At 47.6% G+C, this 24,761-nt stretch overlaps 1 protein-coding gene and 1 pseudogene across 1 annotated transcript; both read left to right on the top strand.

The window, feature by feature from the left end:
* Window positions 1-13,629: 13,629 nt before the first annotated feature.
* On the top strand, window positions 13,630-23,717 carry LOC100827226 (annotated as a pseudogene).
* On the top strand, window positions 15,194-17,596 carry LOC112270219. The gene is made up of 2 exons (XM_024458143.1): window positions 15,194-15,528; window positions 16,725-17,596. The coding sequence occupies exons 1-2, from the start codon at window positions 15,492-15,494 to the stop codon at window positions 17,141-17,143; spliced, it is 456 nt and encodes a 151-aa protein (XP_024313911.1). The 5' UTR covers window positions 15,194-15,491; the 3' UTR covers window positions 17,144-17,596.
* Window positions 23,718-24,761: the final 1,044 nt, after the last annotated feature.

Here is a 24,761-nt window from a genome sequence, read left to right as displayed (position 1 = left end):
CCGGAGACGCCCCTAGAACGTGTCCAGAGTCGCCTGGTGCTCCTCTTCGCTCTTGGCGTGCGTGCCTTCACCAGCTTGAGCTCCCACTGGTGCTCCTGCTGCAGGTCCCATAGTTGCAGGACCTAGCTTGCTGCGCCTGCTGGAGCTCCCCCCGGAGCCGCTGCAGCTCTGTGCGCTGCTCTTCCGCCTCCCGTCGTGCAGCACCCAGTTCCGCCACCACGCGGGCATGGTGTTGCTGCGCGTCGTTGAAGAAATCGACGAACATCCGCTGTTGCTGCTGGATGTTGTCGATTACCTAGTGCCCCTGTTGGAACACGATGGGGTCGAAGTTGATCCGACCCCATGCCCGCTCGGGGAGCTCCCTTGTTCCTGGGCTGAAGGCGGCTCCGACGACGGAGGAGGACCCCGCCGCAACCGTCTGCGACCCCGAGGCCGCGTCGGGATTCGGAGACGCGTCTCCGGCATGGCCGAGTCCCGCTGCTCCTTGCCCGCCCAAGGGGGCGGGGGTGGGCTCAGGGGCTTCTCCAGGGTGCCGCTTCTTGCCTCGACTGGCAGAGGCTGCCCCGCGTCACCCGTCGCAGGTGGCGCCACCTTCGTGGCGTCACCTGCGGTAGCAGTCGCGTCCCCGGCAAGTGCCGGGGCAGGTTGTTGAAGCGCAGGCGGAAGCAACCTCCTCTAGAGCATCGTCGTCGGCCTCGCCGGTGAGGTCGATCACCCGCACCTCGATGGGCGCGGGTGCAGCTGGGACATCCCCAGCAACTGCACGAAGAACACCGGCGTCAGTCTGAGAAACGGCGCAGTTGAGTGAAGGAAACACAACGAAAACAAAGTTGTACCTTGTCACGTCTCGCCGAAGGCCTAGTGTGCGGACCCGCCGGTCGCCTCCTCGCCGGACGTCGTGGACCCTGCAGGGGACTTTGTGTCAAAAAGCAGTGGAGAAAATAAATTAGAATAGGAAGTACTTGAGCTTGCGCGTACCTGCTGCCGGGCCGGTGCCCTGCAAGTTCGTGTCGGGGACCCCTGTGTCCCCAGTGGCAGCCGCCGCCGCAGTAACAGCCGCATCAGCGGCGTCCTTGTCACCAACGCCCGACGCCGGGCGGGGTTTCTTGACCGGGGCTGCCGGCGAAGTGCTGGGCTGCCCCCTCTTCCTCGAAGAGCTGGAAAATGCAGAAGTAAGCTAGCAGAACATGTAAAATTCGTGAAAACCGAAATGATTAAAGCAACGTCAAACTTACCCCGGCGGGTTGAGCTTGAGCACCCTGTCTGCCAAAATGCTCCTCTTCGGGGGGCCGCTCCGTGCGGGGGAAACTGGCGGAGCCGCCGGGGTGGCCGGGACAGCTGTTGTAGGCTAATGCTGCGGGCTGGCCTCCCTCCTGCTAGCCCGCTCTGCCGCGGACCGCCTTACCAGAGGGACGACGTCTTTGTCGTCATCCCCTTCAGGTGCAACCCCGCCAGCTTCCGGGGGAGCGCCGTTGTCGTCATCGTCGTCGTCGGAGTCTCCTCCGACGCCCAGCGAGGAATCGTCGGAGTCCGAGTCCTCCGGCCTAGCGGAGACCCGGTCTTGGCCGCCCTTCCCGACCCTGCAGCTGGCTCCTTGCCCGGTGCGAGACCTGGGTCGCGGGGGGGGGGGGGGGGGGGGAGGGCTGCGCTGAGGGGTCTTCCACGATCCCCCACTCATCGCAGAGTGGGAGATCCCGGGCTCCTAGGTTTGGGATCCCTGCGTGAAGCGGTTGCACTCCAAGCGGCGGCAACCGCAAGGCTTCATCCTCGCTGGTGATGCCCTTCACTCAGAACCGTATCTCGTATGGCGAGAGTTCCGTACGCTGTAGCCGGGTTCGGTCGCCCGGCCCAGTGTACATCCAGGCCAGATGTGAGCGCTGCTGCAGGGGAGCAACGTGCCTCCCAATGAAGTGATGCGCCACGTCCGTGTCCATGAGCCCAGCCTCGCGAAGCGCCTTGATCTTGTCACAGATCGGGGCCAGCTCCTCGTCCTTCTGGTCGTGGAGTGTCCAGTCATCGGAGCCCTTTGAGGGTCCGAGGGGTTCCTCATGGAATTCCTGGAGCTCGTCGGTGCGCACCCAACACCAATCGTGGCGTCGCTCGTGCTCGATCTTGTTCTTCCCCAACTGGATGAACTCCGACTTGAGCCTATCGCGGAACTGGACACCACACCCGAGGACAGGGGAGCCTTCACCTCCGTCCTTGGGTAGTAGTAGTGGCGAAACAGGGCCACCGATGGCATCACCCCCACGAACGCTTCACAGAGGTGTTGGAAGACAGCCAATGTGAAGAATGACGTGGGGTGAATTTGAGCCATGATGATTCCGTACGACTCCATGATGGCAAAAAGGAAGAAAGAGTGCGGCGGCACGAACCCGGCTAGGATGAACCTCCTGAAAATCTGGAAGTACTGCCGGTCACGTTCTGTGCCGACGGGAAGAACTCGTGTCGGCCCATACTCATTGTGCTTGGTGGCGAGCGCCAAGGCCAGCTTCTCCACCCCCTCGCCATTGTACCCGGGGGGGGGGGAGAAGAAGGCGAACTTTGCCCGCATTTCCTCATCCTTCCGTGCTCGCTCCGATTGCTCCTTCTTGCTGGCCTTCTCGCGCTTCTCTCCTTTGCTGGTGCTCCCCTTGGGTCGGTTCTGGCCCTTGGAAGACATCGGCGGGAGTGGGGAGTGGGTTTGGCTGGAGTTGGGGCGCGGAGAGCTTGGGAGGCAATGGCGGAAGCAGGAAACAGTGGGGGGTGCCCGCCGCCAGCCTTGGGTATTTATCGGGGCTGACGGGCTGCAACGGACACCCCCACCGTCAGCAATAAAGTGCCCTAAAGAATCGGGAATTAAGATGGGGGTGCGCGACGTGGCCTTAACTCTCTGGTGATTATGGAGGATAAGGCAGGAGATCATGCGCCCGACCGTTTTGCTCGGGAGAGTGGAACTAGAAATGCGGCCCACAAGGCCAGGTACCGGGATAGTCCCTCGGGACCCACGCGTCGGATAGGGTGCAGCCCGACAACCGACCAAGGATAGCATTAACCGGGGCCTCAAAACTGCCGGCCCACGCCCGGGGGCTACTGTCGTACTAGTGGCCCACGGGGTCCCACTGATATGAGACGCGTGGGTCGCAAGTGGCGTGGCCCCACTAGGTTGCCCCCCGGGAAGGATAAGCCTGGGGAGCCCGCCCCAAAGTGACAGTTATTGGCGAAGGCAAGGCCAAGAAGTTGGAATAGGAGAAGTGCCCGCTCCGGTGGGTAGCCGGGAACTCTAGTCCCAGGAAGAGGAAGGCACGCTGCCCTGGCAACCGGCTGGATGTGCTTGCCGGGAAGGGGCTCTCAGCAACCCGCGCTCGGGCATGCAGGTGGGACCCGCAGAACAGTGAAGACAGGACGAGACAGTGGACGCAATGCATTTAATGCAGCAATAGGAGTCACATCGGCAGGGCTAGCCTTGCTCAACAAGGCTAGAACGGCTACCCTATAAGTTCATTTTATTTATCGTGTACAGTGTCTTGGGCGCTGCATGGCGCCCAACGTGGATCAACAGTAGAGTAAGTTTTGTGGCAATGACACGCGTATAGCTAACGTGTCACGCTGCATGCATCGGCACCTGTGGTATCCCCTTGTCTATAAAAGGGGGACCAATGCCATCGGTCAAAGGGTTCGAACCCTAGTCAGTAACAAGTAGTATTGCATCCACTTGTAGCAGAATCCCTTAGAAGGACAAGTAGCCTGCCCGAGAACCCCCCGGGCAATTTGTAAGAGCACACTAATTCGTGAATACAACCAAAGGCAGGACGTAGAGTGTTACACCTCCAGGTGGTCCGAACCTGGATAAATCCGATTGTCTACATTTCGTGTCTTTCGTCACGCCGGCGATCGCCGGAGCGCTCGCCTCGCCCTTCACCGAACAACAAGGGGGTGTCCAGCATCCCCGGTGCTGGAGACCCGTACTTCGACAGTGGAAATCACCGGAGTCACTTGTATCAACCATAGTTTTATCTTGAGTCAGCACTGACAATGCTTTAGGAAGCTTTCGAGTACATATGGATGAATATTTTGCAACCATTTTCTGCAAATACATGACGTAATTTATTTCTTATAAATTTCTTGTCCAATGTGAGACGTTTACTTGCTGCAATCATTGAATTATCAAGAAGAATCACTGCGACCAATATAACAATTATATGGGCAATGCTAATATTAATGTCTAGTAAAAGCACATAAATATGTAACTTTATGCTTATAAGCCAAAAAACTAGTTTTGTTTGTTTGCGTAGCGACTGGGTTAAGAGTGGTTGTGGGCTAGTTGTGGTGGAAAACAGTTGTATGGCAGAAGCGGCTGCGATAAAGGTTGCTCATTTGGCAACATAGCTGGGGAGTGGCTATGAGTTCAGGAATCAGGTGTCCAGTATGAGAAGAAACAAGGGATGAGACCGGGGCATAAAGCTAGTGGTATTTCCTTTATAATTTCCACAAAGTATCAAGGGTAGACTGGCATGGCGTTTTCAGAAGTTTGCAAGTACCCCCTAGAGGTGCTTCGACCAAACTAGCTAGGAACTCCCTTACCCTTAGGCCGTGGTGCGGCAGCATGTGCTTCTGACTTCTTTCTTTCGGGTTCAACTCTTTATTTTTTTCAACAAAAGTAAGTTGCTGTAAATAACCAACCAAACGGAGTAAGCCACAAATTAAGCCTAATGAAACAGACAAACACCCTGTAATGAAGATGTCATCCGCACCTTTTTTCTTTCTTTCTGTAAGGCGTTCATATTTGATGCTTTGCCTTCCTTTAAAAAAAGTTCTTATATGCATGTTTTGTGCACTAATCCATGGTATTTGTAGCTTAGTTGTGATACTGTCATTCCAAGGAAAACATGCATGTTAGATCACAACTCATTAGAATTCTTGATTTGGTCACTGGCAATTGGTTTGTGGTAGATGGAGAAGATATATGTCATTATGCCAGCCTAAAGAAGATTGCCTCTGATTTTTTTTAACTTCCGTAAGCCGATGTGTTCGATGCCTAGCATCTTTTTAATAAAAATGGTTGAGTGCATCTGAGTATGCAGAGGTTTGGAGATTTTTCTTTTCTTTTTTATAATCTATTCCAAGGTTTTTCCACGGTCGAGTGACCTTCTAGGCTGCCACGTAATCTGGCAATGCTTTGGAGATATGCTCTGGGCGAGTCCTGAATCTCTAGACTAGCCTAGGTATCTATCTGGAGGCTGATCCAGATTGGAGGGTCCGGGCAACCCTCGGGCTGAGATCCGGGTGAGTCCCGGCCGGATCCTGGCTTGAAGGTGATCCTTGAATCAGGCAAGTTATTTCGAAAGGTTTGGGTGACCCTCCCAGCTGTTGAAGAGTTTCCCAACGGGCATATTTTGAGTGGGTCGTATAAAAGGTTTCACCTTTCTTTCCCAAGGATTGTCTCTTCCATCCGACTTGAATTGTGCTATACTCTCTCTCCAACTCCATTAAACTCAAGCTTAAGGCTCAAAACGGCTCCTCCTCCTTTTCTCGGATCTAACCCATCCTTTAAGGAAAAATTGAGAAGAGCCCTATATCAAAACTTCCACCGAAGGGTTTTGTTCCCCCTTTGAGTTCATCAAGTGAGCACTTGTTATTCTGGGAGTTGTGGCGACTCTTAGACGATTGGAGTCCATCTGGGAGCATCCAAAGGCAGGCATTAGTTCCTGAGAAGTCTATAAAGGTTCAGAGATCAACCCATCAAGATCTACCACAAGTGATTGATCTACATTTTTTGGGAAGGCTCAAGGAGAAAAAGGTGAGCCATTTAAGGGTTGTTCTAGAAACCTATTGTGGTACCCTCACCTCTCCAACGGTGATTAAATTACTCCAAAAAAGATAACATCGGTATAAAGTAACGTCTTTATGTGCCTCTGTGATGGCACCAATCTGATCGTGCACCAACTGTTGGGACTCCCGAGCGCAGAGTGATGTAGCAAAGTAGAAGCTTTCCCGACAAAGGTAACTCGGGGTTTAATATCGAACAATAGGTAAGATGTGTGAAATTCAATCCTCTTGTTCCAAGTTCCAGTCAGGCAACCTAGAAAGATAATTCTATTTTGTGCCCCCAACAACCACCTCCGGGACTTCTCCTCATCTTGTCGTCCTAATGCGGCTGGCCCAAAATCCGGCCGCCGCCGGCGCCTCGCCGCCCCTCCTGCCCCTTGCCTAGCCTCCCAGACCCTCTCCCTTACTGCTGCCGCCACCCAAAATCCGATCAACTCCGTCGCCAGCGAGCCTCATGGAGCTCCGCTACCGCCCCTGGATCTCGTACGCCACCCTGCCGAGCTCCTATGACGCTTCGCCGCGGTCTCCCCATCACAGCAGGAGGCAACCACGGGCATGCGGCACCACAGGCATGGGCGGCGACATAGCACATGGGAGGTGGGCGACGCGACAGCCAGGCTCGGAGGCATCAACGGTGGCGCATGAAGTCGGCAGTAGCAGGTTATTGGGAGGAAGAAGGCGGCAGTGAGGATTTTTTGTCTCAATGACGAGTAGGTCCACTCCCATGTGTTTGTGTAAGGTAGAAAGGAAAATAGGGAACAACGGATAGGTAAGTTGGTGGAGAAGAGGCAATAAAATGTACCAATTTCTTCTCTCCTATTGCTATAACTGGTTTTAGGTGAGCTGGTGGAGATGCTCTGACGATGAGTAGCATTCAACAGGTGACTCAACTAGGCTAGGGCCGTTTGTAGGTTCTACGGCGTCCTTCCAGTGCGAAGCAATCGCAGGCGAGATCGAAAGAAAAAACAATTAACGAGATAGGTGATTCAATGAGCTCAAAGACCATAGAGATCATATGGAACAGAATGTTGAAGTTGTGATCCAAATTTTCAAGGAGGTGTTTCTCAGGACCGGAACTTCCGGTGTACTTCCGGTGGGGCGGAACTTCCGCCCAACCTCCACCTCACCTCCGTGACGCTACTGGAACTTCGCCTAAAGACTGCGGAGTTTGTCCCGGAACTTTTGGGGGTCCGGAACTTCCGGCGCGAACCCAGAACTTCCGAGGTCCCCGATACAGATCTGTTTTGACCTAATCTTCCTGTTATATATACCCCTTGTGGCCGCCGTTTTGGGGACGAGTTGCTTTTGTAGAATCTCCCCGGCGTTGTGTAAACACTCCCCATATAGTGAAGTTTCGCTGGCTGGCGCCCGTGGTTTTTCCCTCTCGTTGTTTGAGAGAGTTTTACACGTTAAATCCGTGTGTCCTTGTGCTGTGATTTCTTCTTCGTTCTTACTTGTCGCGTTCATAACAAGTGGTATCAGAGCCCTAGGTTCCGCCTAGGGTTTGCGACATGTCTACCTTGAAGTTCGATCTGCCGCAGCTAGACTACACCACATGATTCTCGTTGTGGCAAGCGAAGATGCGGGCGATTCTTGCCCAAACTTCAGATCGGGATGAAGCGCTTGATTGCTTCGGCAAGAAGGATGAAAAGGAGTGGACTGCCGAAGAGAAACGCAAAGATCGTAAGGCTTTGTCTTTGATTCAACTTCATCTATCCAATAATATTTTGCAGGAAGTGTTGGAGGAGAAATCCGCAGTAGCCCTGTGGCTGAAACTGGAATCGATCTGCATGTCTAAAGATCTAACCAGTAAGATGCATGTAAAGATGAAGTTGTTCACCCATAAGCTGCAAGAAGGTGGTTCGGTAATATCTCATATAACTGTTTTTCGAGAGATAATTTCTGACTTGCAAGCTTTGGAGGTTATGTATGATGACGAGGATTTAGCTATCTTACTCTTATGCTCGTTGCCTAGTTCCTATACAAATTTCCGCGATTCAATTATTTATAGCCATGACTCTCTAACCCTTAATGAGGTTTTGGAAGCACTTAGACAGAAAGAAAAGAAAAAGTTTATGGTGCAGACCGATGGGTCGTCGTCAAAGGCAGAAGCTCTGCAGGTTCGTGGCAGGACCGAGCAGAGGATGAACAACTATGGCAACCGAGATAAGAGCCGGGACGGAAAAGCTCGTTCAAAGTCCCGAGGAAAAGATAAGTTTTGCAGATATTGTAAGAAAAATAATCATGTCATTGAAGATTGTTATAAACTGCAGAACAAGGAAAAAAAGAACGGTACCTACAAACCGAAAGATAAGTCCGATGGTACTGATAAGGCCGCTGTCGTTTCCACCGACAGCTCTGAGGGTGAATGCCTCGCTGTTCTTGCTACTTGTATTTCCCTTGATGATGAAAGGATTCTTGATACAACATGTTCCTTTCATATTTGTTGTAACAAGGATTGGTTCAGTTCTTATGAGTCTGTGCAAACTGGAGATTTTGTGCGTGTGGGCAATGCCAATCCTTGTCATATTGTTGGCGTTGGGTCCGTACAGATCAAGACCCATGATGGCATGACACGCACGTTGAAAGAGGTGAAGCACATACCAAGCATGGCAAGAAATTTGATCTCACTTAGTACCATGGACTATGACGGGTACAAGTACGCCGGTGGGCGTAGACTTTTGAAGGTATCTAGAGGTTCTCTTATGCACATGATAGGTGATATGAATTCTGCCAAATTATATGTTCTTAGAGGTAGCACTTTGCCTGGTTTTGCTGCTGCCGTTACACCTAATGATTCTGATGATTGTGTAAAAACGAATCTGTGGCATATGCGTCTTGGGCATATGAGTGAAGATGGGATGGCAGAGTTGGTCAAGAGAGAGCTCATCGATGGCTGCAACTTGAGGAAGCTTGAGTTTTGTGAGCACTGTGTTTATGGTAAGCACAAGAGGGTTAAATTCGTTTCTTCCATTCATAGCACCAAAGGCATATTAGATTATGTGCATGCTGATGTTTGGGGACCCTCCCGTAAGATCTCTATTGGTGGTGCTAATTACATGCTTACCATTATTGATGATTATTCAAGAAAAATTTGGCGTTATTTTCTGAAACACAAGTCTGATGTTTTTGGTGCTTTTAAGAATTGGAAAACTATGATAGTAAAGCAAACTGAAAGGAAGGTGAAAATTTTGCGTACTGATAATGGTGGTGAATTTATTTCTGATGAGTTTGAGGAGTTTTGCAGCAATGATGGTGTGGTTAGGCATTACACGGTTGCCTGTACTCCACAGCAAAATGGCGTGGCTGAACGCATGAATAGAATCATCATATCCAGGGCACGTTGTAATGTGTCCAATGCAGATTTGGGCAGACGTTTTTGGGCTGAGGCAGCTTCCACCACATGCTACCTCATAAACATGTCACCTTCTATTCTACCTGACAAGAAAACTCACATTGAGGTATGGTCTAGTAAACTCGCTGATTATTCACAGTTGAGAGTTTTCGATTGCACCACTTATGCTCATGTTGATAATGGAAAGCTAAAGCCTAGAGCTACTAAGTGCATTTTTCTTGGATATGGTTCTGGAGTCAAAGCTTCCAGGTTGTGGAATCCTGAAACTTAAAAGATTTTGCTGAGCAGGAATGTTGTCTTTAATGAAAAAGTTATGTATCATGATACTTTGTCCACTGATGCCTCTCGCATTGAAGAGGAGAGACTTAAAGTGCAGGTGGATCACGTTGATGAAATTGTTGACAACAATGTTGCTCAGGTTGATCATGGTAATGATGATGGGAACAATGATGACAATAATGATGATATTGTTCCACCCTCGTCACCTGTTTTGCAGCAACACAAACGGTCTATTGCAGCTGACCGTCCAAAGAGGAATAAAGGTCCTCGTCCACGTTTGATTGAAGAGTGTGATCTTGTTTATTATGCTTTGAGTTGTGCAGAACAGGTGGAGTATGATAGTGAACCAGCCACATATAATGAAGCTGTTATTTCCGGCGACCGTGTGAAGTGGTTGTCTGCCATGCAAAAGGAGATGCAATCTCTTGAGAAGAATGGCACATGGGATGTTGTGCCCTTACCTAAACAAAAGAAGGCCATTCGTTGCAAGTGAATCTTCAAGAGAAAGGAGGGTTTGTCTCCTAATGAGCCTATAAGGTTTAAGGCAAGGTTAGTGGCAAAAGGTTTCAGTCAAATACCAGGTACTGATTAGAAATATGTGTTCTCTCCAGTGGTGAAGCATAATTCCATCCGTACTTTCTTTGGTATTGTTGCTATGCATGATCTTGAGGTTGAGCAGTTAGATGTGAAGACTGTATTTTTGCATGGAGAGCTTGAGGAGGAAATATACATGGACCAGCCTGAAGGGTTCATAGTTCCTGGTAAAGAGAAGTTTGTTTGCAAGTTGAAAAAATCCATTTATGGTTTGAAGCAATCTCCTAGATAGTGGTATAAAATGTTTGATTCATTTATGATCTCACGTGGCTTTAGTAGATCTCAGTATGACAGTTGTGTCTACATTAAATTTGTTGATGGATCACCTGTATACTTGCTGTTATATGTTGATGATATGTTAATTGCTGCCAAGAGCATGAAAGTAATCACTACTTTGAAGGCACTGAATTTGAGATGAACGATGTTGGTGCTGCTAAGAAAATCCTAGGTATGGAAATTAAAAGGGACAGAAAATCTAGATTGCTATTTCTTAGTTAGCAAAGTTAAATTGAGAAAGTACTTCACCGTTTTAATATGCATGATGCAAAGTGTGTTAATACTCTTATTGCTTCTCATTTTAAATTGTCAGCGTTGCAATGTCCTACATCTGATGAAGAATTTGAGTATATGTCGCGAGTTTCCTATTCTAGTGTTGTTGGTTCCTTGATGTACGCCATGGTTTGTTCACGTTCTGATTTATCATATGCTATGAGTTTGGTCAGTCATTACATGGCTAATCCCGGGAAAGAACATTGGAAAGCTGTTCAGTGGATTTTCAGGTACCTCCGTGGCACATCCAATGCTTGTTTAAAGTTTGGCAAGACTGATGAGGGACTAATTGGCTATGTGGATTCAGATTTTGCTGCCGACTTGGATAAGAGGAGATCTCTCACAGGATATGTGTTCACGGTAGGTGGATGTGCTGTGAATTGGAAGGCAACACTGCAACCAGTTGTTGCTCAATCTACAACCGAAGCAGACTATATGGCTATTGCTGAAACTTGCAAAGAATCTGTTTGGTTGAAGAGTTTATATGCTGAGCTTTATTAAAATGTTTCTTGCATTAACCTGTTTTGTGACAGTCAAAGTGTCATTTACCTTACTAAGGATCAGATGCTCCACGAGAGAACCAAACACATTGATGTCAAGTACCATTTTGTTCGCGACATTGTTACACAAGTGTTTTCTTTGTTGTTTCAGAAATTGTTGCTGTTTATGCTACAAGGAGGAATTTGCTATAAGAAGAAATTTGTCTCAAGGTGGAGTTTGTTGAAGTTGTGATCCAAATTCTCAAGGAGGTGTTTCCCAGGACCGGAACTTCCGGTGTACTTCCGGTGGGGCGGAACTTCCGCCCAACCTCCGCCTCACCTCCGTGACGCTACTGGAACTTCGCGTGAAAACTGCGGAGTTTGTCCCGGAACTTTCGGGGGTCCGGAACTTCCGACGCAAATCCGGAACTTTCGGGGTCCCCGATACGGATCTGTTTTGACCTAATCTTCCTGTTATATATAGCCCTTGTGGCCGCCGTTTTGGGGACGAGTTGCTTTTGTAGAATCTCCCCAGTGTTGTGTAAACACTCCCCATATAGTGAAGTTTCGCTGGCTGACGTCCGTGGTTTTCCCTCTCGTTGTTTGAGAGAGGGTTTTCCACGTTAAATGCGTGTGTCCTTGTGCTGTTATTTTTTTTTCGTTCTTCGTTGTTGCGTTCATAACACAGAACAGGTTGGTACTTTGCTCACGTGCCCGGCGTAGTTCGTTTTACACCCAAATTCGCCATTGGCTTAGTCGGCAGATCGAAGGTCGATGATAAACCGTCCGTATTGTGTGAGATGGGTGAATGGAATAGGCTTTCCGTTCTGAATTCGTCTATCGATGAAGCCGCGGTTGAAAACAAATGAATTTTTCGCTAGTTTAGCCCTCTGGCCAGCGCAATCGACAAAAATGACCCCCTCTCGAAAGTAATGTCAGAATTGGTCGCCGGAAGATATGGAAGACGTCACGTTTTGCTTTCAGCCATGTGAACTGCGCATGCAAACATCCAGCCGGCCTGAAAGGCGGAAAGGCTATACCGCCTACTGCATTGGACGAATGCACCTGACAAGGGCGGACGGTTAATTGGGCCCTGCAGATGGCAGCAATGCCCAACTGCATAAAGACCTGCGATCTTTTTCTTCGGTCGAGTCAACGGACCATGCATGCGTGGATGCCTAGGAAAGTAGGAATCGAGGCTGCTAGTTCACGGGCACGTTTTCTTTCCTCAGGTTTGGCTAGTACTAGCACGTGATAAGAATCAACGCTTCTTGTGGGCTTGCCGAATCTGGATAAAAAACTGAAATGATCTGGATAACAGTAACCTGAATTCAAGTTGCTCCAACTAATTTTTCCTGGCTCCGCCCACGCAGGTACGGGCGTGGGAATCGGGTCAGGTCTCAAGATTGGATATCCATCCATGTCCGGTCTGTGGGTACGGAGCCGGTTCGCGTTTCATGTATACTCGCTGACTCCTTAAACGTGTACGGATATCACATTTAATCCATGGATATCCATTTATACCCGATATTTAATAAAATAAATAAACTATTAACATGTGGGTCCATTATTTAGCTACATGAGTCATATAAATACTTCTCCTGGCCACTCAAAAGAAATATGCCATCTTTTCTATATTCACCTATCAACTTTGTTGTGTTGTAATAAGACTTATTTTCTTGATTGTGTGAGACTTCTTGTGTATGTAATGCTATTGCCTGATGAGAAATTTGTGAGGCCTATATGTTGTTGTTTAAGACATTATTGTTGCTCCATGGAGCTCCATGGATACCCAGATACCTGGTAGATATGGATATGGATATTGTTTTCACTCCACGGATGCTTTCGTGGATGGAAGTGGATTTAGAGATGGATGTGGATATGGATATGGATATGCTTCGCCCGTCCAAACCCGCCCCATTGCCATCCTCGGTCAGGTCCCTACACCTTCCGCCCTTGTCAGGTGCACACAACCTTTTTTATTATATTATTCAACAAACCTGACAAAATGAATACATTGATCAACCAAAAGCCACCTCTCTCACAATAATAGTCGCGACAACTACAAGCTTGATGAAGGGAGTGACAATGATCGGGTCACATGCCCTGATCACACACCAATGCGCACACATCACCTAAATCCGAAGGCCGCACCAGGGCACAACCGGTCCAGCAGATCCTCGGCGCGCACCGCATGCTCACGCTCCAGAATCAGCTGCCGTCATCTTCCGCCGACCCATCTTCAGGACACGGATCAAAGCATTGACTTTGCCAGGGCTCCCATCGACGTCACCATGACGCCAGACAACGCCACCGCCCTGCACGCGTCCATCATCACACGTCTGCCATCGAGACCCTACTGCAGCATGCTGCCGAGACCCGATGCCGTCAATGCGAAAGATGCCATGCTGCTCCACCTCTTGACCCTCCGAGACAACACCTGCTCCAAGACGATTCCCTCAAGAGGGAGAAATGACGCTGAGCGTCGTCATCGTCCGATCCGAGAAGATTCAGATATGGGGTTTCCCCCGGAGCAGCCCGAGCGAGGGGGCGAGACCTGCAAGAACGATGCCTTAGACAAGGTAACAACGCAAGGGCGCCGCCATCATATCTTCCGTCATGACCGAGGTCGGCTTGGTTTTCACCGGCAGCCGTGCCTTCCCAAACGTGTAGATCAGGCTGGTGCAGAGGAAGGGGCAGGACGACAAAGCACCGCGCCTAGATACCAACAGTCAGGACGAAGCGACGTGTTGCGCCACCGTGTCAGATTGCGAGATATGCCGCATCGATGCACCGTCGCCACCGTCTAGATCCGAGACGGGTCGGGTGCGCTCCCCGCTGCCCGCCTCACCGGCGGCGGCTGGCTTTGCCCGGCCACAGCCTCAGGAGGCAGCAAGGTGGAGGAAGGAGAGGGAGTGACAACTCCAGGGAGCAGATCCGTTTTTTGTGGCTCATGCCGCCACCCTAGCTAGACCTATTTCGAATTCTAATACTTCTCTCTCCCTAATAGCGACAGGGCTATGGTAATTACGTGCTAACCTCTAAAGAAGACGCCCACATCCTGATGACCACAGGACGGTGTCGGCAGTGCGGCCGAGCCTAACAAATAGTACTCCGTACTACTTCTAAACATATTTATGCACGCACTGAGGCTACGTGTTTAACAGCTGCTGTTCACCCTAGGATGACCCCAAGTGATCTTCAGTCTTTCTGGCCGGATGCCACTTGGTCCCAGCACGATCTCACCGTTCTATATTGCATTTTTTTTTTAGTTGAAGTCTTGCATTGACCCCGGCTAGTCCCAATGGGACATAGATAGGTTTCTACTAATCCGTTCAGCACCTTTGCTGCAGCTTGCCTCATCCTAGTATCACGAATGGCGCTGCACATACTCCTCCACATCTCAATTTTCCTGCTAATGTGCACGGCCAAGGCGATTGACTCGGAAGCGGAAGCACTTCTCCGATGGAGGTCCACCTTGATTGGCGCCAAGTCGGTGTCCTCGTGGTCAATGGCCAACTCCACATGCTCATGGTCTGGCGTAACCTGCGACGCTGCTGGGCATGTTACCAGGCTCAAGCTTCCCTACGCTGGTCTCAGTGGTACGCTCGACGCCTTCTATTCAGAAGCTTTCCGGAACCTCATCAGTATCAATCTTGGCAACAACAATCTTGTTGGAAACATCCCAGCAAATATATCCCTGTTGCACACGCTCACTTTTCTGAACTTGAGAAGCAACAATCTTGTTGGTGCCATCCCCTACCAACTCAGCCACCTCACAAGCATTGTTGGGTTAAATTTGGGAAATAACCACTTGACCATCCCCGAATACGCCAAGTTCACACCTATGCCCAATTTGAAGTTCTTATTTCTATATCATAATGATCTCAATGGTACATTCCCACAGTACATCCTCAACTGCACTTGTGCGAGAGTGAGGTCACTGGATTTATCGGGTAACACTTTCTTGGGGCCGTTACCAGATTCATTGCCGGAGATTGTACCGAGGTTGAGGTATCTAGATCTTTCCGCTAATGGATTCTCTGGCTCGATACCTCGCTCACTCTCAAGGCTCCAAAAGCTTGAGGTATTATATCTCGAAGGAAATAATCTCACTGGAGGAATCCCAGAGGAGCTAGGGAAGATAACTGTGTTAGAGTGATCTCCTGCCGTGTGGGCCCAAGGGCCCACCGGGTCTAGATCTGACGCGCCCTGATCGGGGGCCCCCAACCCAATATGGTTGCGGGCCCCTGTCGCGCTGCGCTATATAAATAGGTGGGGGCCAGGGCATACACTACAAGGTTCCTCTGCGTCGCCGTCACCCCACCGACACACCTAACCCGATCTAGAGGAAAGGCGCAGATAGCGACGGGAAGCCCCGCCACTGTGTCACCCGACGCCGGCCATCAATCTCCCTCGCCGTCACGATGTCGTCCACGCCGGCTACGTCCAGTCAAGGAGAAGGTACTCCTCTCCCTCTCTCTCAATCCCCTTACCCGAATCCCAAGATTATTCACAGCAAAGCCAATCTACTGATTTGATCTACACCTAGACAACTTCTAGAATCTAACAATGGTACCAGAGCCTACTAGGCATGTAGATCCGGTAGGGTAGAAAAGGAAAGGAAAAGAGAAAGAAGAAAAGCAAAAAAGTACAAACCCTAACCCTAACAGTGGAGAACTTACCTGAGACAGAAAAGTGGGTGGCGCCGCCGGTCGCCGTCGCCACGCCCACTCGCCGGGAAAAGGGCGGCGCCGTTGACCGCTTGACGGTGACGCGCGCACCTTCGGGTGCACGCGTGCGCCGGCAAGAGGCCAAGGACGCCGCCGCGAAAATCTTCCGCGTCGGTGGTCTCCGCCGGGAAGGTAACAGAGAACAGGAGGAGGTGGGGGAGAGGAGAGCCGGTGGCGCGGCTCGCCACCCCCGGAGAAAGCGGCTCCAGCCGACTCTCCTGCCGTCGCCAGAGAAGAAACAGAGGCGGGAGAAGACTGGCTAGGGTTTTCGGCCGGACGTTTTGTGCTGGGCGAAAAGGACGCGCAACCCTGGCTGGCTGTTGGGCCGCGAGCTAGTGGTGGGCCGCGGGCGCGAATGTGGGCTGTACAGGTCGCGTGTGCGAGATGAGGCCGCAGGCCGGGCGAAAGAACAGGCTGGCCTCGGGCCAGAGAAGAGTGTGAGCGCGCGACAGGCCATGGGCCAGGCGCGTTTTTGGGCTCAAAAGTACTTTGTTGTATCACAGGAGCATCTATTTAATGTATATGTTCAGTTTTGCTGTATTTGGTATAATTTTTTTATCCTATTCAAACTGAACCAACGAGATGTTTGTTTTAGGAAATAGTAAAATGCAAAATGATGCTTTTGAAAAGTAGAAAGATATGATTTTGGTTCATAGTTTCCGCTGCAAATAGTTTAAAAGTGTTGTTTAAATATGCAAAGAATATGATTAAAAGTGTTTTTATGTTAATTGTGATCCTGTTATTTTTTCTTGACCAACGTCATTAATAGCATGATCATGATTAATGGTTAAAGTGTGCATTTAATTTTATTTTCTGCCCAACGGTGATATAGATTAAATTGCACAAATAGTTGTATGAATTAATTTTGACCAACGTTGGATTAATGCATGCAATTGTTGTTATCTTCCCACGTCATTGTGGTGTCAGGAGGGTACTACTTGATGAGATGCCTCAAGGACGTACCAACCCTCAGGGGTGACAACTACACTGAGTGGAGAAAGAAAGTTGACCTGGCTTTTGTTTGTGCCGAGGTGGACTGGGTGGTTGACACTCCACAGCCACCAAAACCTACAGAGCCAGTCAGGGATGCAAAAGATGATGATGATGCTTGGGAGAAAAAGAAGAGGGAGTATGCTCCATTAGAGATGTCATACACCTTCGAGAACAAAAAGTGGCTCACCGCCAATAAAAAGTGCATGGCTTTCATAAAGAACACAATTGAGCACGCTATTGTGGGCTCAATTGCAGTGTGTGCTTCCGTAGGGGAGTATATTGACAGAAAAGCACACAGGAAGAGGACATGGCATAAGAGTGCATATCCTCAGGATGAGCAACATGGCTTCTAAGTTGAAGCCGATGGATGCTGATCTAGAGATTAAGCCTGCAATGCTTGTTCACCTGGTTATGACTTCATTGCCAAAAGAGTTTGACACTTTTGTCAACTACAATATGCAACCAGAGTGGTGGGATATTGAAAAGACTAGTCATGTGTGTGCAAGAGGAGGACATAATCAAATCCTCATATGGTGGTTTCCTGAACTATGTGAGGGATAATAAGAAAAAGAACTTCGCTCAAGGCAATCAAAGTTCTCCTTCAAAGCCACATGGTAAAGCTCCCATGCAACATCAACAACAGCAAAAGACTCTTCCAGTGGAGAAAGATATATGTCTCCACTGCAAGAAGACCGGGCATTACAAGAAAAATTGTCCGGAATGGCTAAAGTCAATCATGGCAAAGAATGGTATAAACTCCATTTCTTTTGTATATGAATCCCTGTATACACAGTTTTCGAAATCTACTTGGTGGATTGCCTCTGGTGCAACTGTTCGTGTTGCAAATTCTTTACAGGGATTCCTTCCGATGCGGACTACGCGAAGAAACGAAAGATGCATTGAAGTTGCAAATGGAGTCCAAGCGGACGCAGAAGCTGTCGGCGACATCTCCTTGGAGCTTCCCGATGGATTCACGATTCTGCTTAGAGATGTGTTTTATTTTCCTTCATTACACAGAAACTTGATTAGTGTATCACGTTTGGACAAAGTTGACTATGAATGTCATTTTGGACATGGCAAGTGTGCCATATGGTTTAATAATGATTGTGTGGGTGTTGCCTTCCTTCAGAATGAGCTTTATTTATTATCCATATGTGAAAAAGTACATTCTGTGTGTAAAGTGAATGAACATGTTGCCGCGTCGGAGAAAGTACAAAGAAAAGAAAGATGACTAATGAATCATCGAAATTATGGCACTGTCGTTTATGCCATATTTTGAGGGGGAGAATGGAAAAACTTATTAAAACAGAAATTCTTCCTCCATTAGAGTTCTCTAAAATAGAGCAATGCGTAGATTGCATTAAAGAAAAGTATGTAAAACAAATAAAAAAAAGGGTGCAATACGTAGCACCAGCACACTCGAAATTATTCACACTGACATTTGTGAACCATTTCCTGTGAAAAGTGTGGATGGTTATCATTCGTTCATAACATTCATAGACGACTACTCCCGTTATGGTTACATTTATCCAATAAAAGAAAGGTCAGAAGCATTGGATAAATTTAAAATATTCAAAGCTGAAGTTGAAAATCAGCATGATAAAAAGATAAAGATAGTAAGATCCGACCGTGTGGGGTGGGGGGGGGGAGTACTACGGTCGGCACACTCCATATGGCCAAGTCCCCGGACCTTTTGCAAGGTTCCTACAGGAGACTGGAATAGTTGCCCAGTATTTAATGCCGGGCGAGCCTCAGCAAGATGGAGTAGCTGAAAGGCGTGACCGTACCCTTATGGATATGGTGCGCAGTATGATGAGTTATTGCACATTACCATTGGGATTGTGGATGGAGGCATTAAAAACCGCCATTCACATTCTCAATAGAGTGCCAAGCAAGTCGGTGCCCAAAACACCGTATGAGCTGTGGACAGGAAGGTGCCCTCTATACAACACCTGCAGGTGTAGGGGAGCCCAGCTAAGGCCAAAGTGTTTAACCCAAATATTGCAAAGTTGAATACCAAGACAGTAAGTTGCCATTTCATTGGCTACCCTGAAAGACCAAAAGGTTTTCGTTTCTACTGTCCAGACAGATAAACAAAGTTTGTGGAAACGAGAACACACCGTCTTCTTAGAGGACGAAATGATGAGGGGGAGCACAGTAGCTCGGAAAGTTGATCTTGAGGAGAAGAGGGTGCATGCACCTAATCCGATGACTCAGGAGCCATTCTTTTTACTACGTGTTGTTGTCGCACCGACAATTCCTGAGATTGTGGTGCCGACACCTGTTGCAACTCCACACATGGCAACAATGAGTGAAGGTCCGGAACCTGTCCGTCAGGAGCCGACTCAACCCATTGCTGCACATGAAAGGGAGGTGCAGCAGCCTGAACATGCGCCACATGTAGAGACACAGAACGTGCCAGAAATTGAGGCCCCTAGAAGGTCTCAAAGTGTTAAAAAGTCAGCCATTCCAAAAAATTATAAAGTTTATAATACAGAAAGAGTTCATATGGAGAATGATCCCACTTCATATGAAAAACTCATGAGTAGTTCTCACTCATCGAAGTGGCTGGAGGCCATGGAAGATGAGATGAGATCGATGAGTTCAACGAAATTTGGGACTTAGAGGAAATTCATAAATGAGCCAAAACGGTAGGCTGTAAATGGGTCTACAAACCATATATGACTCTAGAGGGAATATATAAAAATACAAAGCACGACTCGTGGCAAAAGGATTTACACAAAGAGAAGGAATAGATTACAATGAGACATTTTCACCAGTCTCATGCAAAGATTCCTTCAGAATAGTAATGGCACTGGTGGCACACTTTGACTTAGAGCTACATCAGATGGATGTAAAGACGGCATTTCTAAACGGGGATTTAGAAGAAAATGTCTACATGAAACAACCCAAGGGTTTTATCATGGAAGACAAGGAAAACATGGGTTGCCGCCTAAAGAAATCCATTTATGTATTAAAGCAAGCGTCTAGACAGTGGTATTTAAAGTTTAATGAAACAATTAAGAAATTTGGGTTTAAAGAAAATGTTGAGGACAACTGCGTTTATGCAAAGTTCAAAAGTGGGAATACATTTTCCTAATTCTGTATGTGGATGATATCCTGCTTGCTAGCAATGATGTCAGTCTACTACTAGAAACAAAAAAAAATTTGTTTTCAAATTTTGATATGAAAGATCTTGATGAAGCGTCATATGTCTTGGGCATAGAAATTCACCGAGATAGGAAAAATGGGGTTCTAGGACTATCGCAAAAGGCATATTTAGAAAAGATTCTAAAGAAATACAATATGCACGCGAGCAATGCCACACCTGCTCCTATAGTCAAGGGCGACAGTTTTGGGAAATTTCAATGTCCCAAAAGTCAATATGAGATCGATCAATTGAAAGCGGTTCCATATGCTTCGGCCGTTGGAAGCCTACAGTATGCACAAGTGTGCAGTCGCCCTGACTTAGCTTTTATCACCGGGGTATTCGGTAGATATCAAGAAAATCCAGGGCTAGAGCATTGGAAAATGGTAAAGAAAGCATTGCGTTATGCGCAACTCACAAAAGGGCTCATGCTAACATATAAAATATCTGATTCCCTAGAGATAAAAGGGTATTCAGATGTAGACTTTGAGAGAGACAGAGATGATAGAAAATCCATGTCTGGGTATGTATTCACTCTCGCAGGCGGGGCTATTTCGTGGAGAAGCTCCAAACAGTCAATAGTTGCATCATCCACGATGTATGCAGAACTTATAGCATCTTATGAGGCCACGGGGCAGGCGATATGGTTAAAGAAATTTATACCCGACTTGAAAGTAGTGAATTGTATCGACAAACCAGTAAAGATGTACTACGACAATTAGCCCGCGATGTTTTATACTCACAACAACAAGTCGAGTAATGCTACCAAACCAATAGAGATAAAGTATTATGTTGTGAAAGATAAAATGCAGGATCACACTATAAGTCTCGAGCATATAAAGACAAAGGATATGCTTGCGGATCCGCTTACGAAAGGCCTACCACCTAGTGTGTTCAAGGAACACTTAGCCGGCTTGGGTTTAAGGGAAAGCCTATGATTTCTGGATAAAGAATGACCTGAAAAGAACGGAATTTGTTTCAACATGGAAAGGTATGTCGTAGCTGTCTGATTCTATCGGCAATTGAGTTGAGACGATGAAATATGCTCTACATACTAATCGGTGGTGAAACGAGTAAAGTAAAAAATATACGGTCAAAAGAAAAGTTGAGATCAAGGGGAAGAATGTTAGAGTGATCTCCTGCCGTGTGGGCCCAACAGCCCACCGGGCCTAGATCTGACGTGCCCTGACGGGGGCGCCCAACCCAATATGGTTGACGCCCCCCTGTCGCGCTGCGCTATATAAAGAGGTGGGGGCCGGGGCACGCACTACGAGGTTCCTCTGCGTCGCCGCCACCCCACCGACACACCTAACCCGATCTAGAGGAAAGGCGCAGATAGCGATGGGAAGCCCCGCCACTGCTTCACCCGACACCGGCCATCGATCTCCCTCGCCGTCACGATATCGTCCACGCCGGCTTCGTCAAGGAGAAGGTACTCCTCTCCCTCTCTCTCAATCACCTTACCCGAATCCCAAGATTATTCACGGCAAAGCCAATCTACTGATTTGATCTACACCTAGACAACTTCTAGAATCTAACAAACTGGACTGCGATCGCTTACACTGTGCAACAACTCACTTGGTGGGCCGATCCCAGCCTCTCTCGGGCAGCTTCAGTTGCTTGAGTTGCTCGACATATGTGATGCTGATTTGGTTTCTACGCTTCCGCCTGAGCTCGGGAATCTTACTAGCCTTGAGTACATGAACCTGTCAGAGAATCAGTTATTTGGAAGCTCGCCGCCATCTTTTGCGAGGGTGCAAGAATTACGTTATTTTAACATAAGTAACAACAGAATCAGTGGTACCATTCCGCAAGAGATGTTTACAAACTGTACCCACCTCCAATATTTTGATGTGTCAACCAACTTGTTAACTGGAAGCATCCCATCACAGGTCAGCAAGTGGAAGGAGATAGAGTTTCTCAGCCTCTCCACCAACAACTTTACTGGTTCGATCCCTGTGGAGATGGGAAGCTTGCCAACCTTGATAACATTGGACTTGTCCAGTAACCACCTTACTGGAATTATGACACCACATATCGGTAATGCAACATCTTTGGCATGCCTTGACATCGGGAACAACCATCTTGAGGGCGAGCTTCCTGCAACCATCTCCTCGCTAGTAAATCTTGTTGTTGTCTCCATGTCTGCCAACAAGTTTACGGGTATCATTCCTAATCACGACAGCATGCAGTTGCCAGTTGTCAAGCGAGCAAACAATACCTACAATAGCAGCTTCTCGGGAGAATCAATGTCTGCATTTTGTCGATTAACAGTTCTAAAAGTTTTGGATCTATCAAACAATAAGTTGTTTGGAGAGCTTCCTGGTTGCTTCTGGAATTTGAAAGATTTACAATTTTTGGATCTGTCGAGCAATGCTTTTGCTCGGAAAGTTCCAACCTCAACTTACAGCAACTCTTCACTAAGGTCGCTGCACCTGTCAAACAACAACTTCACAGGTTGCTTTCCAGCAGTGTTGAAGAATTTCAAAAGCCTTGTTATTTTTGATCTGGCGAACAATAACATTTCTGGTGTAATTCCTCCGTGGATAGGGGAAAGCAATCCTATTTGAGGATTCTTGCACTGCGATCAAATATGTTCAGTGGAAATATTCCTTGGCAGCTTTCACAACTCTCTGATCTCCAACTTCTTGATCTAGCTGAAAATAAGTTTGTTGGTTCCATTCCAGAAAGCTTCGCCCGCTTTTCCTTGATGAGGCAGACATCAATTATGCAGCCGATTATAAGATCCAGCAAAGTAGCTGTCGGCTTTGAATTTTCAGACCCTGACAGCATGGACATATTTTGGAAGGGACGGGAGCGCATCTTTCGTGGAAGTCCCTTCGTTACTGGTATTGATCTCTCTGGCAATTCTCTATCCGGTGAGATCCCTTCAGAGTTGACAAATCTTAAAGGCATCCAGTTACTAAACATGTCAAGAAATTATCTATCTCGTAGTATCCCCAAAGAAATTGGCAATTTAAAGATGCTAGAATCCCTTGACCTCTCTTGGAACAAACTATCTGGTCCTATTCCTCCAAGTATATCAAACTTGATGTTCCTGAGCACTCTTAACCTCTCCAACAACCTTCTATCTGGACAAATACCAACAGGCAATCAACTCCGGACACTGGATGATCCCTCGATTTATGGCAATAATCTTAGACTTTGTGGCTCTTTGGTGAACATTTCGTGCACAAACCATTCAAGTCCCACGATATCTACATTGGATGGGGTAAAGGACCATCATGATGAACTCGAAACCATGTGGATGTACTACTCAGTGATTGCAAGAACAGTGTTTGGTTTCTGGATATGGTTTGGTGCATTATTTTTCTGGAAGCACTGGAGATGCGCTTTCTTGAGTCGCGTCGACGTTATGCAACAGAAAGTTATGAAGAAGATGAAGCGTATCTGAAGGTACAGGGAGTTATCCAAGTACTGAATGATACCACACCGGCCAAATGAAGAATCATAATAAAGCGATGTAATCTTCGTGATGATTATCTTTTATCTATGTTTTCTGTTGCCAGCAAGCTCGAATTATACATGTCCTAGTGGACATGCTTTGTTTCCAGTTGCTTAACAAGTATAACGTCTTGTCAGTATGGGTGCCGGTTTTTTCTTTTTCTGAATAAGTTTGTTATGTAGATTCGGCCAGCTGTGTTGTGGCATGGTGCACGTTCTCATGTCCTTGTGTATGTCTGTCGTAAATCTTGTAATCCATATTTTCGAACATTTTCTTGTTCAGAGTTGAAGAGCAGTTTCAGTTAGTATGTTGACACTTGACACTGCCTTCAGGCACTGGAATTTTACTCCATTGTCGCAGTGCTTATCCTCAGACGTTTGAGGCTTCAAGTAATAGGACATCTTAGTGATCTCCAAGGGGAGGCACGAACTCTATTTCTTGCTTCTCAAATTGCACAGGTGCTCTCCTGGAGCAATGTGTCTTGCTTCATCAGCAACTAGATGGGCTACCGCGCTTCGCTGTGGCGTTTGTCTTGGCCTGATGTTTGCACGTGTATCTTTCTTTGTTGGATAGTTACGACCGTCGAGGGAGAGTTCATCGAACACTTTCCCGGTCATGTTGTCCTCTTGGTGGTGTTCTTGTCCTCCTCTTCTGTTTCTTTCTCTGTGATGTCGTAGAACTACGTATTGGTAACACGCTGAGAGTAAAATGATCTGAGAATGAAATCTGTGATTGATTCGGTGTTCTCATGGTGTTGTATATATACAATTGTAAGAGATGCTTGTGCATGCATTGGCGTCAAGCGGGGAGAAAACGTGAGAAAAATAAAGAGGCGTCGGTTGCTAATCATCAGCCTTAATTAATACATGGTTAGACTAATTGATCACATGCTAATTTATTCTTAACAAATTTGTCTTTGCTATCACAATGGTAGGATAAATCGAGGTGGGGGGTGGGGGGGATCATATGTCCCACATTAGTTGAGTAATTGATCATTTGCCCCATGTTAATTTGTTTAGATCATTTGTCCCATTTTACTTAGACGGCTCGATGACTTTCTCTTTTCCCACTTCTAACTCTATAAATACGCTTGTGCAATCTTGCTATTTCTCTCACTAGCACCGTGGCCCTCGCAAATGCGAGGGCATGGACTAAAATTGTTTGTTAAATACATAATCTTTTAGTCCACGTTTAGGAAAACATCCATGCAATTCGAGATTTATCTTCAATGTGAGATACTCCCTCCGTTCCTAAATACTTGTCGCTGTTTTAGTGCAAGTTTGCATTAAAACAGCGACAAGTATTTAAGAACGGAGGCTTGCACTAAAACAACGACAAGTATTTAGAAACGGAGGGA

Source organism: Brachypodium distachyon, chromosome 1 (genome assembly GCF_000005505.3).
Source record: "Brachypodium distachyon strain Bd21 chromosome 1, Brachypodium_distachyon_v3.0, whole genome shotgun sequence".
Classification (NCBI taxonomy): Eukaryota; Viridiplantae; Streptophyta; class Magnoliopsida; order Poales; family Poaceae; genus Brachypodium; species Brachypodium distachyon.
The sequence above is the reverse complement of the archived record's forward strand: the minus strand, read 5'-3'. Positions and strand labels throughout refer to the sequence as shown.